General features: G+C 34.0%; 1 protein-coding gene and 1 non-coding gene across 4 annotated transcripts in view; one reads left to right on the top strand and one right to left on the bottom strand.

Moving 5' to 3' along the window:
- MDM2 (MDM2 proto-oncogene) overlaps window positions 1–22,182 on the bottom strand; it is a 36,092-nt gene continuing 13,910 nt past the window's right edge. For all 3 annotated transcript variants that reach the window (XM_074226102.1, XM_074226100.1, XM_074226101.1), the window contains 3 exons: window positions 12,196–12,339; window positions 11,675–11,752; window positions 1–5,618 (listed from right to left, as the gene is read on the bottom strand). In XM_074226102.1, coding sequence (XP_074082203.1) covers window positions 5,052–5,618; window positions 11,675–11,752; window positions 12,196–12,339 — 789 coding nt within the window. In that variant the 3' untranslated portion in view covers window positions 1–5,051. The remainder of the gene's footprint in view (window positions 5,619–11,674; window positions 11,753–12,195; window positions 12,340–22,182) is intronic.
- Window positions 9,497–9,603, top strand: LOC141515640 (U6 spliceosomal RNA). Its single transcript, XR_012476402.1, has one exon. It is a non-coding gene; the product is annotated as a U6 spliceosomal RNA (small nuclear RNA).

Raw genomic sequence — 22,182 nt, 5'->3', positions numbered from 1 at the left:
CCTGGCTGTAAAACAATTTTTATTTATTAATTGGTTTTTTTTAAGGTTTTTACAAGGCAAACGGGGTTAAGTGGCTTGCCTAAGGCCACACAGCTATAAAACAATTTTTAAATAATCTATATAAACATAGTAAACATGACTACAACCAATTCATTTCATTAACAAGCATTTATTAAGTACCTGCTAGATTCTAAAGATTCAGAAAAATTTCTGCTCAAATTTACATTCTATCAAACTTATTTTTTAACTACTTACATTTTAAATAAATGAATTTCATTTATTAAAAAGCATGACTTTTTAGCTATTTTCTGTCTTAACAGGGTCAAGGGTCAAAGGGTCAAAACTATTCATTCTGATTTTTTCACTTTTCATTATTTTATAAAAGTCCATCCAGGTTCCTTTATAGTCTACATATTTATGTAGTATTAACTGCAATGTGGTATTCCACTATCTGATAGACATTCAGATTGCTACCAGTTTCATGGTTTTGTCTGTCTGTTTTTGCAGATTGTTTGATAGCTTTTTAAAAAAAGATGTTTTCAAGTTATATAATCTCAACAAAAGAATGGGTCAAGGAGTATAATTGTTTTTATAGCATGTTGTCATATTAGATTGCTCTCCAAAATTCTCTATTTTCAGTCCTTTGCCAGCAATGAATAAATCTAAGTTTTGTTGCTTTTTTTTGCCTATTGGAGAATGTGAGATAAACCAGATTTGTTTCAATTTACATCCTTTCATTAAAATTGTTAAATTTCAAATGATTATGCTTTTCTTTTGCAAATTATCTATTCAAAATCATTGACTATTTACTACATATTGGAGACATTAGTGCCTTTGTAGAATTTTATCATAATTACAAAAGATAATTTTTATGATTTTTGTTCTTTCCCCAATATTAACTTTCATATTTTTCTTGTAAAAATTACTTTCTGTACTTGTTATGTCACTAATATTTCCTTGTTTACTTCATTTCCTTTTTATATTTTATATTATACAATTGAAGATCTTCAAGATAGATATCTATGAGATTTGGAGATTTCCCATCCTGTCATTAACCCAAATACATTGGTTAAATAATGGATCTTTCCCCCAATAAGCTCACCAAACTTTAATGAATACTGCACTGGACATCTGGAATCTCTATCTGCCCTACTGATTTATTTTTGGAACAAAATAAGATAGTTTTGTTAATTATAATTTTACATTTGGAATGCAAGAAATATAATATTAATTATAATGTAATATAATAGGCATGGTTTTATAGTTCTAAACTGCTTTCCAAAACAGTTGCATCAGTTCACAACTCTAGTATTTCAATTTTTCCACAACCCTGCCATTTGTCATTTTCCTTTTGTTTTATTAGCCAACCTTTTAAGTGTAAGGTGGTACCTCTAAGTTGTTTTAATTTGTATTTCTCTAATCAAGTGATTTAGAGCATTTTTTAATATTACTATAGATAGCTTTGATTACTTTGAAGATTGCCTGATATATCCTTTGATTTTTTCAAATTATAATTTTTATAAATTTGACTCAATTTATATATATATGTGTATATATATGTATACACACACAAACACACACACACAGACGAAATGAGGTCCTTATTAGAGAAACTTTATATACAAATTTTTTCACAATTATAATTGCTATTTCTCCCTCAATAATATTTCCCCTATATTTATCTTACTCTCTCCCTTTCACCCTGTTCATCCTCAAGTGTTTTGCTTCTGACTACTACCTCTTCCATTCCACCCTCCTTTCTTTCAGGTTCCCCTTATTATTATATAGTCACAACATTGAAAAGACAAGTCTGAAAGACTTAACGAGCTCATATCAACATAATAACTAACTACACTTTCAGAAGATTCAAGAAGAAACTGCCAGCTAACTCTTGGCAGAAAATTGATGGACTTAGGATGTATTCTAGACCTATTTACTGGCTTTGACCAATGCAAGAATCAATTTTGCTTGACTGTGCATATAAATTTTGGTTTTCTCTTTTCCTCAAGAGGGGAGTGGGGAAGTACAATAATCCTAACTGAAAAATGTTTAACTTTTTAAAATCATACTTTAGCCTCAAATCAACTATAATTCCACTTTACCCCAATTCATTTTATATTTTATCTCTAGAGAAATGAGCTTGTAAATGTTTAACAAATGTATACATATACACATCATATACATAAACATATGTACACACACATACATGTTTCACATCTATTCACAAAGCAGAGAAGAGCTAACTCAATATTCATACTTAAGTTCCAATTAGCTTTCTGAATGAATTCATACAAAGCAGTCAAACTATAGTTATCAAGACATTTTCCTTTATATTAAGTAGAACTCTGCCATCCTATAAGTCATCCCTAGGTACTGCCTTAGTTTGGTCCTCTGTGGTTTAACTACTACTACTTACTGGCAGGCAGAGACATCTGAATTCCAATCAAGAAATACCTAAAACATTTTTAAAATGTTTATTTCACTTCTATCTATTATTAGTCTCCTGTACCAAAGTTTCAAATTGAATATTTTATGCAGGAATGTTTAAAGACATCGTGGTAACCTTTGATGAATATAGCTTATTTTTATAGAAATAAGAACTTATAGGTGTTTAAAAATTATCCTAAAGAGCATTTGTAGACATTCTCACGCAATCTAAAGCTGTCAAAGAAAGTTATGAGGAAGCAGACTAAATATAGCAAACTCCCAAATCTTTAGCCTCCTACTCCACCTCACCACTAATCCTAGTTAGTTCCAGGAGCTAGAATTATTTCAAAGTACTGACATGTAACTGATATTTATAATAATGCCTTTAGGTCATTTTATAAGGTATGGAAATATATCCTCTAAATCAAAGATTGAATTATGTCTAAGCTCTAACTTTCTAGTCTTATTTCACAGTTCTCTCCTTAACATGTTCTATGTTCAGTTCTACATTCCCCTACCCCATATCCACCTATACACTCTCCCATAATTTTATGCCTCTTAAAATCCTCAATGCATTTCAGGTGCCCCTATTACCTTCTCCAATCTCTCATGCTAACTTGCAATAAAACTTCTTGGGTACTTGTCTCATTCAATATAGCAGACTGTAAAGTCCTTAAGGAGAGGGATTATTTTATTTTAAAATTTCTTCTCAGTGCCTAGGAAAAGTGCTGTGGAAATCAAAACATCTAGCAAATCTATACTGAGTTGAATGTGGTCACCCTAGCAAGTTACATCACAAGGGTTCCTACTCCAGTGAAGGCTTTGCCTGCTTTACCGCCCTGACCTCCGCAGGTCAATCATCCCTGTCTGGTTCATCTGCCATGGCCGCTGTTAGCACCAGGCAGCTGGTGATCACCAAGGCTCAAGAGGGGCTGTGCCAACATTAGTAAAAGTTGCAGCACATTGTTGTGTTCCAGTCTGTCACATACACCCAGGCTGGGTGCCTACCAACAGCAGCCATGAGTGCCACGTGAGCCCAGGCTGAGCAGACACTGTAGGGAAATCATCTGGATCCACTACCAATCTTCTTCAATACAAACAGAAATGGGCTCTATATTGTTATTTCCTTTATTAACCTCCACAAACATATATATAACCAAGTGAATTTTGCAACAAATTTTCAAACTTAATTAATCTTCCAGTCAGCAAATTAGTCTGTGGCTCAGGAAATTCACAGACTAAGAAATAATAATTATGAAGGCAAATCTCCCCTCCGTCCAAAAAGTGATCAAAGCTCACCTTCACTGAACATAGTAAAGCAGAAATGCATGTTAATACCTGTTTTAAATAATCATAGCTGAAAAAGCCAACTTTTAACTTAAAAATCAGCATATGGAAAATGGTTTAACTAAAACAGGAATCTAGTAATTATTTTATTGGTAGCTAGCCTGAAAAAAATAAAAGATTCTATAAGAATATGCTTTCATTTGTGCCAATTCTGAATTTAAGTTTTTTAAAACTGGCCTTGATTATGTTAAAACCTAGACATCTGCCTGGGTTCATGTATCCAGACTAAGGTAAAACTCCAGTGCTGGTGTTCTATCCACTGCACCACCTAGCTGCCCCAAGGTAAATCTTTTGGGACACTTCTGAATTACATTCAACTTTTCTAAATTCAAATATTAACTTTTATGTGTAACAGGGGTCTGAGGTAAACTAGTATTCAAAGGGTCTATAAGAAATTGCCACTTGAAGTCCTTAAAAAAGACCTTCCTGGTATGGTCCTGGTAGCAAAGGAATGTACAAAGAATTATGATGGGCTTTATAGAAGATAAAGCCATCCTTCTTTTGTGTTTGTATATACAACAGCAAAGCATCTCTAAGTAACAAATGACCACTATCAGGTTTTTCCTAACAGTTATTTTCTATGGTTCTTGGAATATGAAAAGATAAAGCTTCAAAGAGTTATCTTATTTGCAACTCAAAGACAAAGCATCTTTATGAATCATCACCACCTTTCACCAACAGTACTGAACTTAAATAATATTTATTAAATTTACTATTTACACAAATTTTTCAAAAAATCTGACATTCCCCAACTAGAGAAGACAGGAACTATTTAACAAATGGAAATATTCAATCCTCAAAATAATTAATAATTCTTAACAAATGCAGTTAGTAAAGAATCTATAGTTTCAACACACCCAATAGGAGTTTCTGACTTACAAATTATTTGACTTAGCAGATAGGTTTGAGGGACTGACTAAGGCACAAAGAGGTTGAATGAATCATCCTGGGTCAAATAAATTTTAAGTGTCCAATGCAGTATCTGAAGCTAGAACTTTCCACACTAGTACTCTATCCACTATACCCCGCTGCCTCTATAAGAAACACAAATGAAAACTAACAAAAATAATGCAAAGATGGAAAAATCTTTTTTTCAAAAGGATAACAAAATTCTTTCCAATTCTTAGAGATAACTAAAATGGACTAAAACATTCATTTTCTCAGAAAAAAAATGTACAAAAATAAAATTTTAAATAAATTTCACAAGCCATGTGTGAACATTAATCTTAAACTTTCATACATATGATTTCTCTGGTTCCACTTTTAGTATATCACATTTAAAGAAAATAAGTTAACACAATCATTTGAATTGGCTGCCTGCACACCGGACAAGGCTTATTTCTTTTTTTCAGCTTCTTAGCACATGTAAAACATGCCATAAGATGTCCTGTCCTTCCATGGACAATGCAACCATTTTTAGGTCTGCTCTGACAGATGACACAGGGCTCTACTGTACTAGGGGGAAGAATAGATTCCATACTTTTTTCTTTGTCTTGTGCTTCTTCTTTTTCAAATTCTCCAGCATCTTCCTGACTACTACAGATAATACTTTTAGATGTCGATGGCTGGGAATAATCCTCACTTTCTTGGGAATCTGATATCTGTACTATTTTTTCATCACTTTCCTCCACACATGAATCTTGAGAATCATTCATTTTATTCTTCTTACAATCTGGAACATCAAAGCCCTCTTCCTCCCCTTGTGTGAGGCTTTCTAATTTGCCTTTATCCGAAACTTCACCTTTCTCCTCAGGAAGCCAATTCTCTCGCAAAGCCCAGCATCTATGGCAATGTGGTGGTAGTGGAGGGTTCATTTTATCACAGGAAGTGCACTTCCAATAATCCTGCAATAAAAATAAGTAGAATTAGTTTCAATATCAAATGACTAGAAAAAACAATGCTGGTCATACTAATTTATTCAGTCTGCTTGTTTAGAAGTAGATTTCACACAATAGTAAAAAGATTTGTAGCTAATTTTGCAACAGTTCAAATTCTATCCCAACTCAGCAATTTCTAAAACCTGAAACTTTGGATAAGTGATCTTTTCACCTTTTGGAGATTCTATTGTGAGGAATTCTAATTTTATTAGTTTATAAGACCTTTTTAAAGAGGGATCCATCTGTATCCATTTCTGTCAGGATCTCCTAACATCCATCCATCAGTTTATTTTTGTTGAGGAGTGTTCAGAAGAATTTGTTTCAACTACTTCCCCTTTTTTTGTAAAACAGAGATTAAAGCAATTTATAGGAAGTAGCCAAACTATATTCATTAACAGTCCCTACCTTACAAATGGCTTACATTAGCTTTTACAAATCAGTTTATTGAAAGGATAAATATTATCATAGAAATAATGCTAGGGGAGGCAGCTAGGTGGCGCAGTGGATAAAGCACTAGCCCTGGAGTCAGGAGTACCTGGGTTCAAATCTGATCTCAGACACTTAATAATTACCTAGCTGTGTGGCCTTGGGCAAACTACTTAACCCCATTTGCCTTACAAAAACTTAAAAAAAAATGCTAGAAATGGAAATTAGATTCCAGACCCAACTCAGAAAAATCTACTTAATCTATAATACAGCCTAACTAATAATTCCAGGTAAGAAATTGAGAGTCTCAAACAATGTAGAGTTGGAGAAGGCTGAGAGGGTGACTGGAATTATGAATGAAAGTTATCTAGTGGATCCTCTAGTCCCTTTGCTCTGTGGAGTTTAGCCTTAAGTGAAGCTTGCCTCTGACATCCTCTTACCATTTACCATTATTACTGTATATTTTTCTCTCATCTCTTGACAACTGCTCTTCTCCCTATGTGTCCTAATGCAATCCCCCTTGGTTTTCACTGTACAATACTCAACTTAAATGTGCTCTCCCCAAGGTTCTTCATGTCCCAAAATTACCTATGATCCTTTCACCCTCAACAAAATTCCTATTTCAACCATCAAGTTGTGTTAGGAAAAAAACTAAATAAAAGCAAGCTAAAGACTCTGAACCCCACAAACCTCCCAGAGTGATATCTGGATTTTTTTTCAAAAGGCTTGCATATCCAAATGAATTTCTAATTGAAACATCTCAGGGACAAAGTGAAGTGGAAACACTCAGGAAATCATGTTTGGAAGAGGAAAATATTTTGGAATAGGTAGGTACTGAGGTCCTTAAACAGTTATCTGTAAGTTTTGCTTAGCTCTACTTAAACTATAGATAAATAACGATAATTCAGTAGTCTCTCCTCTTCTTAACACTTAACTTCTAAACACTTTTAGTGTTTCTTATACTTCAATAATCTACAATTCCCATCCATGTGGAATCATACTTTTTAACTTGTGGTACGGCCATAAATACTTCATATCTTAGCACAAGATTTAATGTTATTATAGTTCTCCCGTATTTTATCACTTCTGGTGAGAAAACCTCTATGAATTTAGCTGTTCCTGAGAGAACACGCTAACAGTCCTTCACTCGGTTTTGACTTCTCACCTTGGTAGGAATTTGCTAGAGCTTCAGTCTCACTACAATAAATTTTGAAAGTTCAGGATCACCTGTACAATGTAACTAACATTGTATTACACTAAGACTTTTGCAAAAGGCCCCCCATCTTTTTATGAGAAACAAAGACTACAGAAAACTAGAATAAAAGGCTTTTTTGTTTGTAGGTTTGCAAGAGGGATAATAGAAACAAAAATCAACTCCCCTCTTGACTCCTTTATTTCTGCTAATGATACCAAACTCTCAAAGGGGTTGAATCACCCACATCCCAATGCTGTTGTCAGTTATAATTCAGGATCTTTATAGCCAGACTAATGAAATAATTTAAATGAGCTTTCCACTAATCCAACCTACATATTAGTGCCAAATAAACACTTCTAAAACAATTTTCATCATATCATGTCCCTATTCAAAAGCATTCAATTGGGGTGACTAGGTGGCGCAGTGGATAGAGAACCGACCTTGGAGTCAGGAGTACCTGGGTTCAAATCGGACCTCAGATACTTAATAATTACCTAGCCATGTGGCCTTGGGCAAGCCACTTAACCCCACTGCCTTGAAAAAAAAAATCTTAAAAAAAAAAGCATTCCTCTACCTACAATGTAAGTCCAGATTCCTTAGCCGGCCACTGAGTCCTCCTAATTTGACTTCTTTACTGTTTTATTTCCCTCCCTTTCCCAATAGATATTCCAAGCATTCCTTACATTTTTTGAGTACACATTTTTGTTCACTATCAAGTGTGCATTTTACCCTATCTCCAAAAGGCCAGATTGCAGAAGTGCTCCTGTGCACAATAGACAATAGATATTTAGTAAATGAAGCACTAACAGTACACACAGTACTATGTAAGGTGCTGAGGAAAGTTAGGAAGCTTAGAGAAAACATTGCCCTCTTGAAGCTGTACTTTGTAGAGGCTTAAGACATCCACACACACACAATTAGAATGCAAAAAAAGTACACAATACTTAAGTTAAATAAGAAAAGATTCTATAACCACTTATATGAAATTTAAGGGGAGAAGGTAATTACCCTTGGGGTAAATTAGGATAAGTTTTATGAATGAGGAAGCGTCTAAACTGAATTGTAAAAGGTGGATAGGAATGCCAAAGTGAGGAAGAAGGAAGGGAAGAGAGAATAAAGATTTCTAGATCACCTACTCTATGGCAGGAGCTGTGCTCAGTATAATCCTGTGCGGTAGGTGATGTTTCCCCCATTTTATAATGGGGGAAACCGAAGCAAGCAGGAATCAGGTGACCTATCCAGGGTTATAGTACTAGAAAGTGTCTGAGGTTGAATTTGAACTCAGGTCTTCCTGAACTTCAGGCCCAGTTTTCTACTCACTGCACTACTAAGCTGCATAGATAAGCTAGGACCAGAAAATAGCATGAACAAAGTCAGTGAAGTATATATAAGACACATTCATAAGACATCAAAATATAGTTTAACTAGGGCACTTGAGTCCCATGAAGGGAAATTGTATGAGATACAGGGAGAAAAGTAGAGTGGTGAATATAAAGATTTTTATTCAGCACTTTTTGTGGTAGCAAAGAACAAAACAAGTATCCATGGAATGGAAAATGAATAAACTATAGTTTGGGAACATGACAGAATAATATTACACAGTAAGAAATACTAACTACAAGAATGACCTGGGAAGACCAGCCTGAAATGATGCAAAGAGATAAGCAGGACCATGCATACAACTACAATAAAATAAATTAAAAGAACAAGAAACATCTGAATCCTGAGTCATTAACAAACCAACCGGGTTCAGTATGAAGAGACATAGTAGATTAGAGCAGAATAATGCCATCACCACTGGTGACTGAAAGCAAAACTCTGATCCATCAAGATTAGTCTGGAGCACAACTCAGGAATGCCACAATTTCCAAGTACTACCTGAACCAGCATGTTCTATGTAACTAGCAAATGTTACAAAATAAATATAATAAAATGTTACAAAGTAAATAAAATAAAAGAGATAATATATTTTAAAACTTAAGCCAAGATGGAAGCCCACAAGGATATTATGTACAGATCATAAGCCCCTATTTTTAGTTTTACACCTGGACTAAACCATAAAGTGATACTTTAAAGTACATTAACCAAATGTCATTACTTTAAAGTACATCAACCAAATATGTCCAATATCTATAATACAATCCTATAATATTAAAATGGAAATCATAAATTAAAGAATGTTACAAAATCGTTTTAGCCAACTTCTCTTAAAATCATAAAAGTAGTGCTCACTTCGGCAGCACATATACTAAAATTGGAACGATACAGAGAAGATTAGTATGGCCCCTGAGCAAAGATGACATGCAAATTCATGAAGTGTTCCACATTTTTTTATCCAGATAAAGAAGCGTGGAGTCTGAACAAAGTTCAAGGACTATGCCCTTTAATTTAGGGAAAAAAATAGGATAGTTTGATCTTGTTATCTCTTATACTTTTTTGCTTCTTCCTTAAGGATATGATTTCTCTCTCATCACACTCAATTTGGATCAATGTACAACATGAAAACAAAGTAAAGACTGACAAATTGCTTTCTGTGGGGGGGGAAGTAAGATTGGGGGAAAATTATAGAACTGAAATAAAATCTTTAATAAAAGAAAAAAATCATAAAATTATGTTATTATTTCTGTTAGCAGGATAAGATAAAATTATGGATAGGTCTGCTATGTGGACTATATACTTCAAAATTTATGGTACATTTTATTCAACTTGATATCAACTATATCAATTTTATTAAGTCATTTAATCTTCTAGTTTTTGTTATTCCAATATTACATTTAAATTTAAATATGCCTTTTCAAGTCACACATTTACTATTGGTTTACCATTCTCAAACAGATCTGTGATCTCTATGATCTGGATTCCCATTAACAGGAATGCAAATCACAATTTGCCCAGATCTTCTCAACTTGCTTATCTACATCCTTTCCCAAGTTCACCATGGAGGACTACTTCCTAAGAAGCTTCTTACGTGGGAAAACTGAGACACTGATGCATTACTGGTGGAGTCATAAAATGATCCAACCATTCTGGAGAGCATTTTGGAACTATGTCCAAAGAGCAATCAAACCGTGCATACCCTTTGACACTGCAATACCACTACTAAGTCTATCCCAAAGAGATCATTAAAAAAAAGGAAAAGGACCCACATGTTCAAAGATATTTATAGCAGGTTTTTTTTTTGTAGCGGCAAAGAACTGGAAATTGAGGGGATGCCCATCAACAGGGGAAATTAAATGAACAAATTAATAGTATAAAATAAGATTAAGTCCCCTTACCTTTCTTTATGCTACTATTCCCCCACTCCTGCTGCTGCTGCTAATCCCCTTAGTAGAACAGTGGCTTCCTAGAGCCCCAAACAACTCTTAGTTCTGATAATCACATTACTATGTAAATAAACCTTTTGTGAATCAAAAAAGAAAAGGAAATCATGAGCTGGCAAAACTTCAGAAAAGCCTGGAAAGACTTGCATAAACTGATGCTGAATGAAGTGAGCAGAACCAGGAGAACATTGTGCATTAATAGCAACATTGAATGATAACTCTACAGATTTAGCTCCTCTCAGTAGTTCACCAATCAAGGACAATTGTGATGACTTGTGATGAGAAATGTCATCCACATCCAAAGGAAAAAACTGTGGCATCTGAATGCAGACCAAAGCATAATATTTCACTTTGTAAAAACTTCTTTTATGTTTTTTTCTTTCTCATGCCCCCCCTCCCCTTTTGTTCTGATTCTTCTTTCACAACATGACTTAATACAAGTGTACATGTATAACCTCCATCAGATTAATGACTGTTGGGGGAAGGGGAAAGAAAGGGTGGGTGTTAGAAAAATGGGTCAAAAGTTTACATAGAGATGGGACTTTTTGTCTTTGCATGTAATTGGAAAAAATTATATTAAATTTAAAAAGCCTCCTGGCACAAGGACACTAACCAGAGTACTGTTTCATCCCCCTTCCATCCCTTACCCTTGGCATACAGTGAATAAACAATACAGATGTCCCTATAAGATATACCTGACTTCATAATTTCTTTTCCTATTTAGCATAAGAAAATGTATTTCCCTACTAATTTATTTTTAGTGGAAAAAAACTAAACAGCAAAAGTTAAAACAATATTATTAAATTAAATCTTTCCCAGCTTCAGTTAATTACTGAAGAGGAAAATTCTGTGTGTGACATAAAAGCATTTAAGAAAAAAATGTTAATTTCATTCCAATAAGTAAGTTTATGGCAACAGATGATAGCATTAAGTCATTAATAAATATTGCAATGTTAAAAGTAAAGTAAATTTTACAAATTTCTGATCTCTTAAAGAGTAGATATTAGGATACCCTTAACTCTAAAGTCATACTACATTGTCACTTTTTTTTTTATCACTGGAAATGAGAATTTTATACTTACAGCTAAAGATATTTCAGGGTCTTCATCAAACGAATCAGTGTCACTCTCCTCTGCCTGATACACAGTTACCTGGTATATCTAAAAATAAGGCCCAACAACTCCATTAATACAAATCTATTCATTTCATCCAGGAAAAGTCCTAGATTTAACACAAGTTGTATTTTGCAGAACTAACCTACAACCCGAAGCACAGCATTGGAACAAAGCAGAGTCTAGACCAGTTCTGCCACTTGGATCTGTGAGCCGAGGGCAAGGAATTTTACCTTTATAAACTTTATCTATAAAAGGGGAATGATATTGCTTGTGCAATCTATTTCTTAGTAGGCAAAAAGACTGTACGCTTTCAAGTACAATAAATGTAAGATTTTTCTCCTAAGAAAAGTTAAAGAAGAAATTTCAGGAATTTTAAATGAACTATTACATTCAAAAGTTGGAATTAAAAATTATTTGTTGCATAGAAGGCACTAAATATGGAAAACACTTATCCGGTTTCTTAAATGATAAGATTAAAAAAAACCCACCTCATCATCTTCATCTGTGAGCTCTTGTCCGTCTTCATTGTGACTATAATCTTCTGAATCAATAGACTCAACTTCAAACTCAACACTGAATTGGTCTGAAACTGAATCATCTGAATTTTCACTTAATATATCAGTATCAATATCCTAAACAAAAGAAAAGGAATTTTAACTCAAGCAAAAAAATGATCCTTAACTTTCTAATTGCTCTCCCCTATTTTTTGTCCAATTCTTGTCCCCTATCATCAAATCCAATCAGCACATCATCAAATTAATTCTACCTAAAATATTTTATGCCATTTCCTTGATCAGAATAGGTCAAAACCTACACTCCTTATCTTGGCATTCCAGGCCTTCTAATAAGGCTAATGTTTAAAACTTCTCTTTGATATCCTCAAAATTCATTCCAGGCAACTTTTCCACATCCAAGTCTTTCCACCTTCAAGTCTTTGTTTTAACCCTATCTCCTGTTTTTATGCTCACTCTCCTCCCCAACCACATCCTACTTTTTTGGTCCTTGAGGGTCGCTCAGGTTCCATATTCCTGTGAAGTATTCCCAATCATACATTTGAAAATTATCTGCCTCCTGTGAATTCCTGTCTGAATTATATTTGGCCTTAATAATCTGCTTCCTTTATTTACTTTTCAGATACAAAAGTTTCATAATAGAATACACATTTGAGGGCAGGGACTGTCCTCCATATTTTGCCTTCCCCCACAGAACCTAGCATATGACTTGTGCAAACTTAGTGTTTAATCTGATGACTTAAAAACAAATTTTAACAATTTAATAAATAAGATTTCAGGTTGAATCTGGAGTGGTAGAAGAATGCTCCAATTTACATAATCCTAGCACTTACCAGAGAGCTTGCCCATGAAATACAAATAACTCATTATGTAAAATAATCTAGATTGAAACTACTCATAAAAAAAAAACCAATCCTAAAGGTTCTCAATTTTGAGACAATTGCCTTTCTTAGCAATTTTAGTTTTCAGTAATCGAGAAAGTCTCATGTTCATCAGTATTATGTCTTGTACAAAGATATGGTTTAAAGATGCTTTTTTTATCTGAGCTCCAGATCTATTAAATTTGTTAACCAAGGCAGGTGTGACAAGGATTTATTTATTGTGGAATGAGATCTAGTCACAAGGTTTAGTGCAAAGAACACTGGATTTAGGATTCAGAAAAATCTTAAGCTTGATTCTTGGCTAAATCATTAATATTTGAGTGACCTGAAGTCAGACTTAACTACTTGGGCTTCTCATCTGTAATATGAGATCACTAAAATATTTCTAAGTCCCTTACTGCTTCTAAATTCTATCAACTATGAAAAACTATATAACTATACAAGTGCTATCTTACTAAAGAGTTCAATGGAAACTAAATTAAACTCAATTAAAACAACTTCCTGTGGATTATTTTGGATCTTTGCACAGAAAATGCAAGGGTCACACTTAAAAAAATACTTTAATGAGGCAATCAAACCCTAGCTGAGGTTGCTGTATTCCAGAGAAGGTAAAGATGGAAGGGCTAAGTGTTTTCAACACACTACTTCGTTAAGTCAATTATCTAGATGTAACTGGAGAGACTCTAGAGGCTCAATTATAATTACATGGACACATATCTAGTTATGCTAATACAAGTTCACATTCTTTATTTGTAAGACAAGTTGCTTATGGCAGCAACAGCTATACAACTCAGTAATATAGCACTGATACTTATGTACCAAGTTTGTAGAGCTCCAGGCCTAAATATAAGAGTTAGGATTGCTAGGACAATAGTCAACATAACTGATGACAAATTTTCCTAGTTTGGGGAAGCATTTCAACCAATGAAGTTACTACTTCTCCCTCAACTAAAGCCCTTCCTCTCCTATTCTCCACTGCCCTTTTTAATCACTATGATTTATCCATTATATAGCTAAGTTAGCATTCACTTCCAACTTTTCCCTAACAAAATGGTTCCAGTCAGATTCCAAATTTTGTGTGTGCATACATACTAATAGCTTGAAAAATAATCTTTTTCAATTTCTTGCATATTGAGAAAATTTTAGCCCTTTTTTCATTAAGAGAATAAAGAATTTTAGGCAATTTAATCCTAGACCACATTCTGCTGCAAATTTGGGGGGTAGAAGAGAGGTTTAAATGAATGACAAAAAAAAAAAAAAAGAATGCTACCATGCACTAATTTGATCATTTTTACTATAAGGTAGAGAAAGACAATAGAATATTTGCTATTATTTCCTATGTTCTCTAAGAGAAAGCAGGATTTAAGAAATTTTAAATCATTAAAGTGCTTCTCCAGAGACTGTCCTGCATATCTGACTTACAGTTGATTGTTTATTATAGGAGAATTAGCAATAAACAAACTCAAACTATAATGAGTTTGTTGTTTCTCCCCAGCTAGCACCCACCTAAAAAGATCAGCATTAAGTACATACCTACCATACCTTGGAATGGAAAAAAATTTAAACAACACATAAAAGTGTCAGAATCATAAATTAATTCTAAGATGCCAATAAAAAAATCACATTTTTTTATAGCTGGCTGAAATGCAGAATCTCAGTTACAAGGTGGGCACTATATATGTAAATCATACTGACAGGAATCAACAGTTTCCAAATGTCCTGTAGACACAAAAATATTTACAACAGTACTTTTAGTTAGTAACAAAGAACCAGAAAGAATATCCTTTTGTCTTTTTTATTCACAAAGATTAAGAAAAGCTAACAATGGCTCATTAAAGAACTCTGTGTACACCTTTTTAATCTGTGTAGAGCTTTGCAGCTGATCTTAATATTTTTCAAATATTCCTGCTGCAACTCAACTTTTACAATATATAAAGCATTTTAGGGAAAGGCTCGAAAAGCTATGCAATGCATTTAATTTCATTCACTATCTATCTGAAAGCAGAAAGGTATTTCCGATTCTTAATGAAGTATGCTGCCTATGTGACTTATTTTGGCATAGGTCAGAAAGAGTAGAATTTCAATCTGGCAGAAAAACTGTATGCTTTATGTCTCATGTCCAATGAACTGACATCGATGGGAAAAATGGAATATCCATTTTGACATTCTAATTAAAAATATGAACAGAATATATAAAAGAGGTCACACTAAATAGATGAGCAATTTACAGGTTCAGCAATGAATAAAGAAGCTTGAATATGTTGGTTTCACTGTACGCTCAAAGTCATTTCAAAAGATACTCTTTCAACTCATCTGTTAGCACTCTTAAAAATAAACATAAGCAAATGTACCACCATGAAGATAACTAGCTTATGTCTCAATTATCTACTACAGAGAGTAGTAGAGAAATACTACTAAAGAACTTGACAATGTTCTTCATGCTAAATCATTTTTTATACTCTGAAATTCAACAACTTCAATACACAAATAAACACGGGTAGAGAGTGAAAACTATACTGGCAAATATGGCTTAGGATCAAGAAATCAAAAGCCAAAGTGAATATAGACTCCTAAGAATCCTCATTTAAGTTAACAGTATTGAAATGTAGAAAAGCTAGATGATACTAAACAGGATAAGCAAAAAAAAAAACTATTAAAAATTTAAATTTGCCATTTATTAACAGACAGTAAACGGAACAAATCATATCAAATCAGCTGTCTGTGGAATCAGTTAACCAGACAGAGCAGAGGCTGAAGTAAGCACCAAATAAGAATAAAAGGATAGACACTACATGTAATTACAGTAACTCTAATAAATCCTATCAAATGCAAAAATTATTATATAAAGTATTGGCTATCACCATTTCTAGTTCACCTCATCTTAATTCTGGCATGTCCTTAATCATATTATATTATTCATTTTGCCAAAAGGAAAATTATCTTTATTTCACCTTAATCCTATTTCAACCTTAATACACAGCAATCACCCTAAATAAACAAGGCTCTCTTAAAGTTCTACTAATAGTTTTCTTAAGATTAAAATCCCCATCCCTCCCATTTGAGATAGGTATTAAGACTGCTTTCCCTTTCTCCATTCTTTCAATTCTCTTTGCTGTTCATTCTCCATTTTCTTCACCTTTGATGCTTATAATCAATTTCTCTTCTTCCCTCCTCCCTCACCCCTAAAATTCAAATTGTTTATATCATTCTAAAGTTTACTACCTCCCTATGGTGATTACATTGAGTGAAATTGTAAAACTCACTTTGGTTTTCATACCTTGATGATGATCTGCCTTCTTGTTGGAAAGCTGCCTTAAAACTGCTCTCTCCTCCACAAATCCTTGAAATTCCCGTAGATTCATAATGACCATCTTTTTTGTCTTCAAAAAGATTGTATTAGACACTTAGCACAAATGAAAAACTAAACTGGTTTTGGGAGGAAATTTTATACCTTTTAATTTTTAAGAAATAAAACGTTTCAGATTCTGTCCTTTACTTTTTGTTTTTTTGTAGAAAAATCTTAAATAATTCAAAGTGATGTACTCTGGTATGAGATACTTTTCATAGTTACTTGCAAAATCATCTTATTACATATGGCAGTCATGAAGCTCAGAAGCTGTGAAACTCAGCAGTTGTGAAACTTGACAACGATGTAGCTAGGTTAACTGTTCTTGGAATTAACCCTTCTGTAGATGTATATAATCTGTCCCTTTTTTCCAATATAGTCAATTTCCCTATATAATCTCCCAGGATATGTCATATTATTTTCTTCTTCAGTTTCCAGAAACCTTGACAATTCTAAAATTCTTTTTTCCTTGTTCTGTCCTCCAGGTTCAGTTTTTCTCCAACTGTTCTAAATCTTTGTCCAGTTGTGGAATTTTTTTAAGCATGTTTCCTTTTTCAGTTTCTTCAGTTATGTCCTTCAGGGAAATAATTCTGTTTTATACAAGTTTACTTTTACTTCAGATACTTCTAAGCTGTTGTTTCAGAGATCTCAAGAAAGACATCCAAAGTTCTCATTCAATTTCTTCTTGTACCTCGATATAGTTCTTAAATTTCTTTCTTTCTTAAATTCCTTCACATTCACTATTCCAATATCCATTGTGTCCTAAGCTTCTGTTTTGTTTTATATATTTTTGTCTGGTGTTTATATTCTATTCAAAGTCATTTTGGTTGTATTAGAACCTCTTCTCATGTTCATTCAGGCTTTGGATTTTTTTTCCCCTAAAATTTTTCTTTTGAAGAATGTTAATAGTTTGTCCTCTCTTTTCCAGGCATTTGTTGACAGAAGATTTTGGATACTTAGAAGGCGGGTTCTCCACTGACCTTTCATTCCTCAATCTTCACAGAAGTTCACTAATCCCATTTCTTAGACTTTAAACTCTTATTAAAACAGTCATCACAACAAAGAAGGCAAAGGGAAAAAAAAAAGTCCAGAAATCACCTCAACCATCAAACTCTACCTCCTCTTTGGCAAGTTGACACACATGGCAACCAAGGGCAACACCAACTGCATACAAGCTCAACTTATATTGCAAAATACTACAGAAAAATGTTGGAAGGTTACTATCAGTATTATCGTAAAAACAGTGAAAAGAAGTTAAGAAAACAATCCAACAAGAGGCTGTGAGATCTAAAGCCAACTTATACTGAATGAATTCACAGATAAAATCAAATGGAAATCAAATAAAAGTAAAACAGCTAAACTGTGTGGATTTTTTATGTATATCATTCCCATAAAAAAAGATATGATATTATCAAATGCAGGCTTTGAATACAATGAGTTTTGTGAAGTGGCAATTGTACTTAAACAATAAGTTAGCAGCTACTGGAAGTGGCCAATTAGATACAGAAGAAATCTTTACAAGAGGGAACAATTTCTAAAGCACTCAAGGACCAATTAGCAAGATAACCCAAAGAAGTGAAAATTCCTAAAGATCATGCTTTAATCAGCCACCCCCCCCAAAAAAAATACAAAAAAAAGAGTGGGGAGAAGGAAAGGAGGGAATTGGAAAAAATAATAGTAACTGGTATACCATTTATGCAAATGGTCAAACAATCCATGCTCACATCAGTAGTAAGCTTAAGAACAACGATAAAAGGGTTATTTTTTTAGACAATTTTCTACAAAAGACCACAACTTTACAGTCAACTCTATTGACTCAAAGGTACAAAGAATGTAATACTCTACTATTTATCATGCAGTGATTTTTCTTCTTTGGAGAAAGGGTCTCCTCAACCAGTTCAAGATGAAGAACATATCAGCAGCCACTAAACAAGCCCAATCCCAAACTGACTGTTACGGAAGTTTTGGTCTGCTCCATCTATGACCTGACAGTTTGCTCCTCCTTAGGTCTCCTGGTATTCTTCCACTTCCAAAGGCTTAGCACTTTGGTGCTGTACTTAGCCATTGCTTCGGCCAATCTGCAGTTCAGAACTTCCAAACTCAAAGGGATCCATCAGCCTACCCCAGTAGCAAGGATTACAGATGCACACCATCATATCTGGCTATTATTCAGTGATTTAAAAGAATCTGAATAACAAAACAAAGACTTGAAGAGTCTCCGCAGATGTTTATCTGGGAGGCACATATCAAAATCACATAAGACTCCAAAATAGGAATAATGTCAGCAAACAAGACATCTTGAAAAGGTACTATGGTGTCAATTCCTTATCAATTACAAGCCTATCCAAATGCTTCTAATCAGACTGTGTACTATTTGCAACAGCCCCTGGAACATTACACAAAACTTCAAATAAACTCACAGCAATGTGAGACTGATCTAACCCTCTACAATTGGAAAAAATATTGTCTAGACAAAGCCAGATCGTCATTCAATTAGGTTTGCCAATGTTTGTAGAATAGGCGCTCCAAAGAGTGAGTTTGGGCATAGGATTGAGCAGGGATGAGAATGGGATGGATTACATTTGGAAAACATGATCATGGTTCCAAGTTGCTTGATCATGCAAAAGCCTGTTTTAACACCAATCAATATTAAAATACCAAATGGCTCCGAATCACGAAACAATGATCATGAATAAGAAAGTTATCAAAGGAGGAAATCCATTGTATTAAATATTTCATAAAAATGAGATGTCTGTAAGATACTTTGCAAACCTTAAAGCAGCTATTATTACAATCATCATTACAAATCATATAGAAATAAAGAGCTTTTCCCCAATAATTGAGTGGTGAAAGGATATCGAGTTCTCAAGAGAATTACAAACTGTGAACAAGCATACAAAAATGTGCTCCAAATCACTATTAACAGAAATGCAATTACAACAATTCTGCAGTTCAAACACATACTCAGCAAATCATCATAACAAAAGATGAAAATAGTCAAGCTGGAGGATTTCTGGAAGACACACATGAATACACCATTGGTAGATTTGTAAACTGATTACAAAAAACTGGAAACAAAGTCAGTGCCCATTAATTGGGGAAATAGCTAAACAAATTGTGGTGTATGAACATAAAATAATAATGTAGCATAAAAAACAATAAATGAGAAATTTAAAGAAAAAAACAGTAGACTAATATGAAGTAATGCAGAGTATGAAGTAATAAGCAGAACCAGAAAAACAATATATTGTTGTTGTTGTTGTTGAGTCTTGGTCCTCCTATTCTTCATGACTCCATTTGGCTTTCTTGGCAAAGATACTGGAGTGGTTTGCAATACTGAAGTGGTTTTGCCTTTTCCTGCTCCAGTTCATTTTACAGTTGAGGAAACTGAGGCATACAGCGTTAAATGGCTTGGGCTAGGTCACACAGTGAGTGTCTGAGGCCAGATTTGAACTCAGGAAGATAAGTCTTCCTAATTCCAGTCTTGGCACCCTATCCACTGTGCCACCCAGCTGCCCAAAAAACAATATATACAAATGATCAACAATGTAAAATGAAACTACACTAAAACAAAGTCAAACATGAAAACCCAGAGACAATACAGGTCTCTTCCCCCTCCCCAGGGGAAAATAAATATATTCCTCTTCTTTCTTGGTAGAAGATCAGAGGAACTGTGGTTTTGGAATGATGTAGAATGCTGTCAGTTGCTGACAGTTGGTTTTGTTTACCTATTTTTCTTTGCTACAAGGAAAGATTCATGTATGTATGTTGCGAGGGGAAAGGAGGTATAAATTAAAATGGTGGCAACAAAAAAACATTGAGAATCAATGTTATTACTCAAAAAAATATAGCTTTGCCTCCATAATCTCAAATCAAGGGATCTGGTAATTACTACTACAAATGGATTATTCCTTCAGTTGCCATCCTTTTTTCCCAAACAATTCAATATCAGTTCCTTCTCCTGATATTGTTTTTGCCATGCCTAGATTACATCCCCATTTGCCCTTGAAATCAGTCTCCAATCTCTCCCTTCTCTTAGTTCTGACCCAGGCAAGGTTTTCCTGTTTCTTTATTGTCCCCAACCCCAAAATCTAGAAATAAAAAGGACCTTTGAGAGGCTCAACTTAAATAAGTAATCTACTACTCTCCTCTCTCACAAGGCCTGTCCTTTGAAATAGGGATAGAATTTTGAGATCCAAGTTTGATGGATAAATTCTGAGCCCAGATTCTAATAGGCCAATGAAAGTAGCCCAAGTTTTAATGGAACAATGGAAGCTCCAAATTTCAACAGACTGATCAAAAGTCTGAGTCCTATCAAACCAGTTGAAGAACAAACAAGATAACAACCAAAAAAAAACTACTATCACTGTAGGGAGACGTGTCCACTGAGAGGTAGCATTATACTAGGGCCATTCTTAACTTTTTTGTATCATGCCCTCCCACATCCCTAGTAGTCTAATGAAATCCAAGGACCACTTTCTCAGAAGAATGTTTTTAAGTAATTGAAGGAAATGCTAAATTTATTTAAAAATTTGCAAAAAATAAAGATATAATTTTTTCCCCATCTAAGTTAATGGACAACCTGAAACCTATCCATGGATGAGTCCATGGATACCAACTTAAGAACCAGTAGACATAGATGGTTTCAGAACTCATAACCCCAAAGAATTACATAAGACTTGCTTATTTGCCTTAGTAGAGGAAGTCTCATCTGGGATTTTTACATCAATGAGATCAAAGATTAAGATTGCAAAAAAACAAAGAAATGAACCACCACAAAGAAGTGATAATTACAGTATGACAAGCATGTCAGATTATATTGGGAATATTATATCTAGTTATGAGTACTACATTTTATGAAAAGTTAATATTAAACCAGGAGTATGCTTGTGATGAGAATATTCTAAAATCGTTTCAGATTTCATTAAAGGAAGTAGAAATGTTTAGCCTAAAGAAGGTAACATTTATATACTTTTTTTTTTGCAAGGCAAATGGAGTTAAGTGGCTTGCCCAAGGCCACACAGCTAAGTAATTATTAAGTGTCTGAGACCAGATTTGAACCCAGGTACTCCTGACTCCAGGGCTGGTGCTTTATCCACTGCGCCACCTAGCCACCCCAAGAAGGTAACATTTAATAGGGCATATGATATCTTCAATATCTGAAGTATTGTCATTTGAAGCAAAATCTTAATTGTTTTGCTTCATCCCCTAAAATCAAAATCAAAATTACAAAGGGGCAATTTCAGTTCATACTAAGAAAAAAATCTCCTAAAAAAGAGTATTAAAAAGTAAAACTGGTCAATTTAAAAACTAATGGATTCTCTTATCAGAGAAAAATCTTCACTGTATCAATGATTAGGCAAACTGAAAACAGGATTCATGATCTGGGAAGAAGGTAGACTTCAGAGGACTATTAAGTTTCTTTTCAACTCTCAGACTAGTCCTCTGATAAATAGCATAAAAAACTTCATGTCAAAGATACTTCTAACCACCTACATAGTGAGATGACTAGGAACATAGCTGAAATAATACAGTTAGTTAACTTCAAATTTAAAAGACATTGGCCTCCAGCTAGATAGATATTGGATAAAGTGGAAACCAAAGTCATAATAAATCACATCATCTCCCACTTGTGCTAAATACAGTGCTGTATGTACTTAATAAAATGTCTGCTGATTTAAATGGAAACCAGGAAGTATTGACACTATCCAGTCATACATAATAATGTCACATCAG

This window comes from Macrotis lagotis, chromosome 2 (assembly GCF_037893015.1).
Source record: "Macrotis lagotis isolate mMagLag1 chromosome 2, bilby.v1.9.chrom.fasta, whole genome shotgun sequence".
Classification (NCBI taxonomy): Eukaryota; Metazoa; Chordata; class Mammalia; order Peramelemorphia; family Peramelidae; genus Macrotis; species Macrotis lagotis.
The sequence above is the reverse complement of the archived record's forward strand: the minus strand, read 5'-3'. Positions and strand labels throughout refer to the sequence as shown.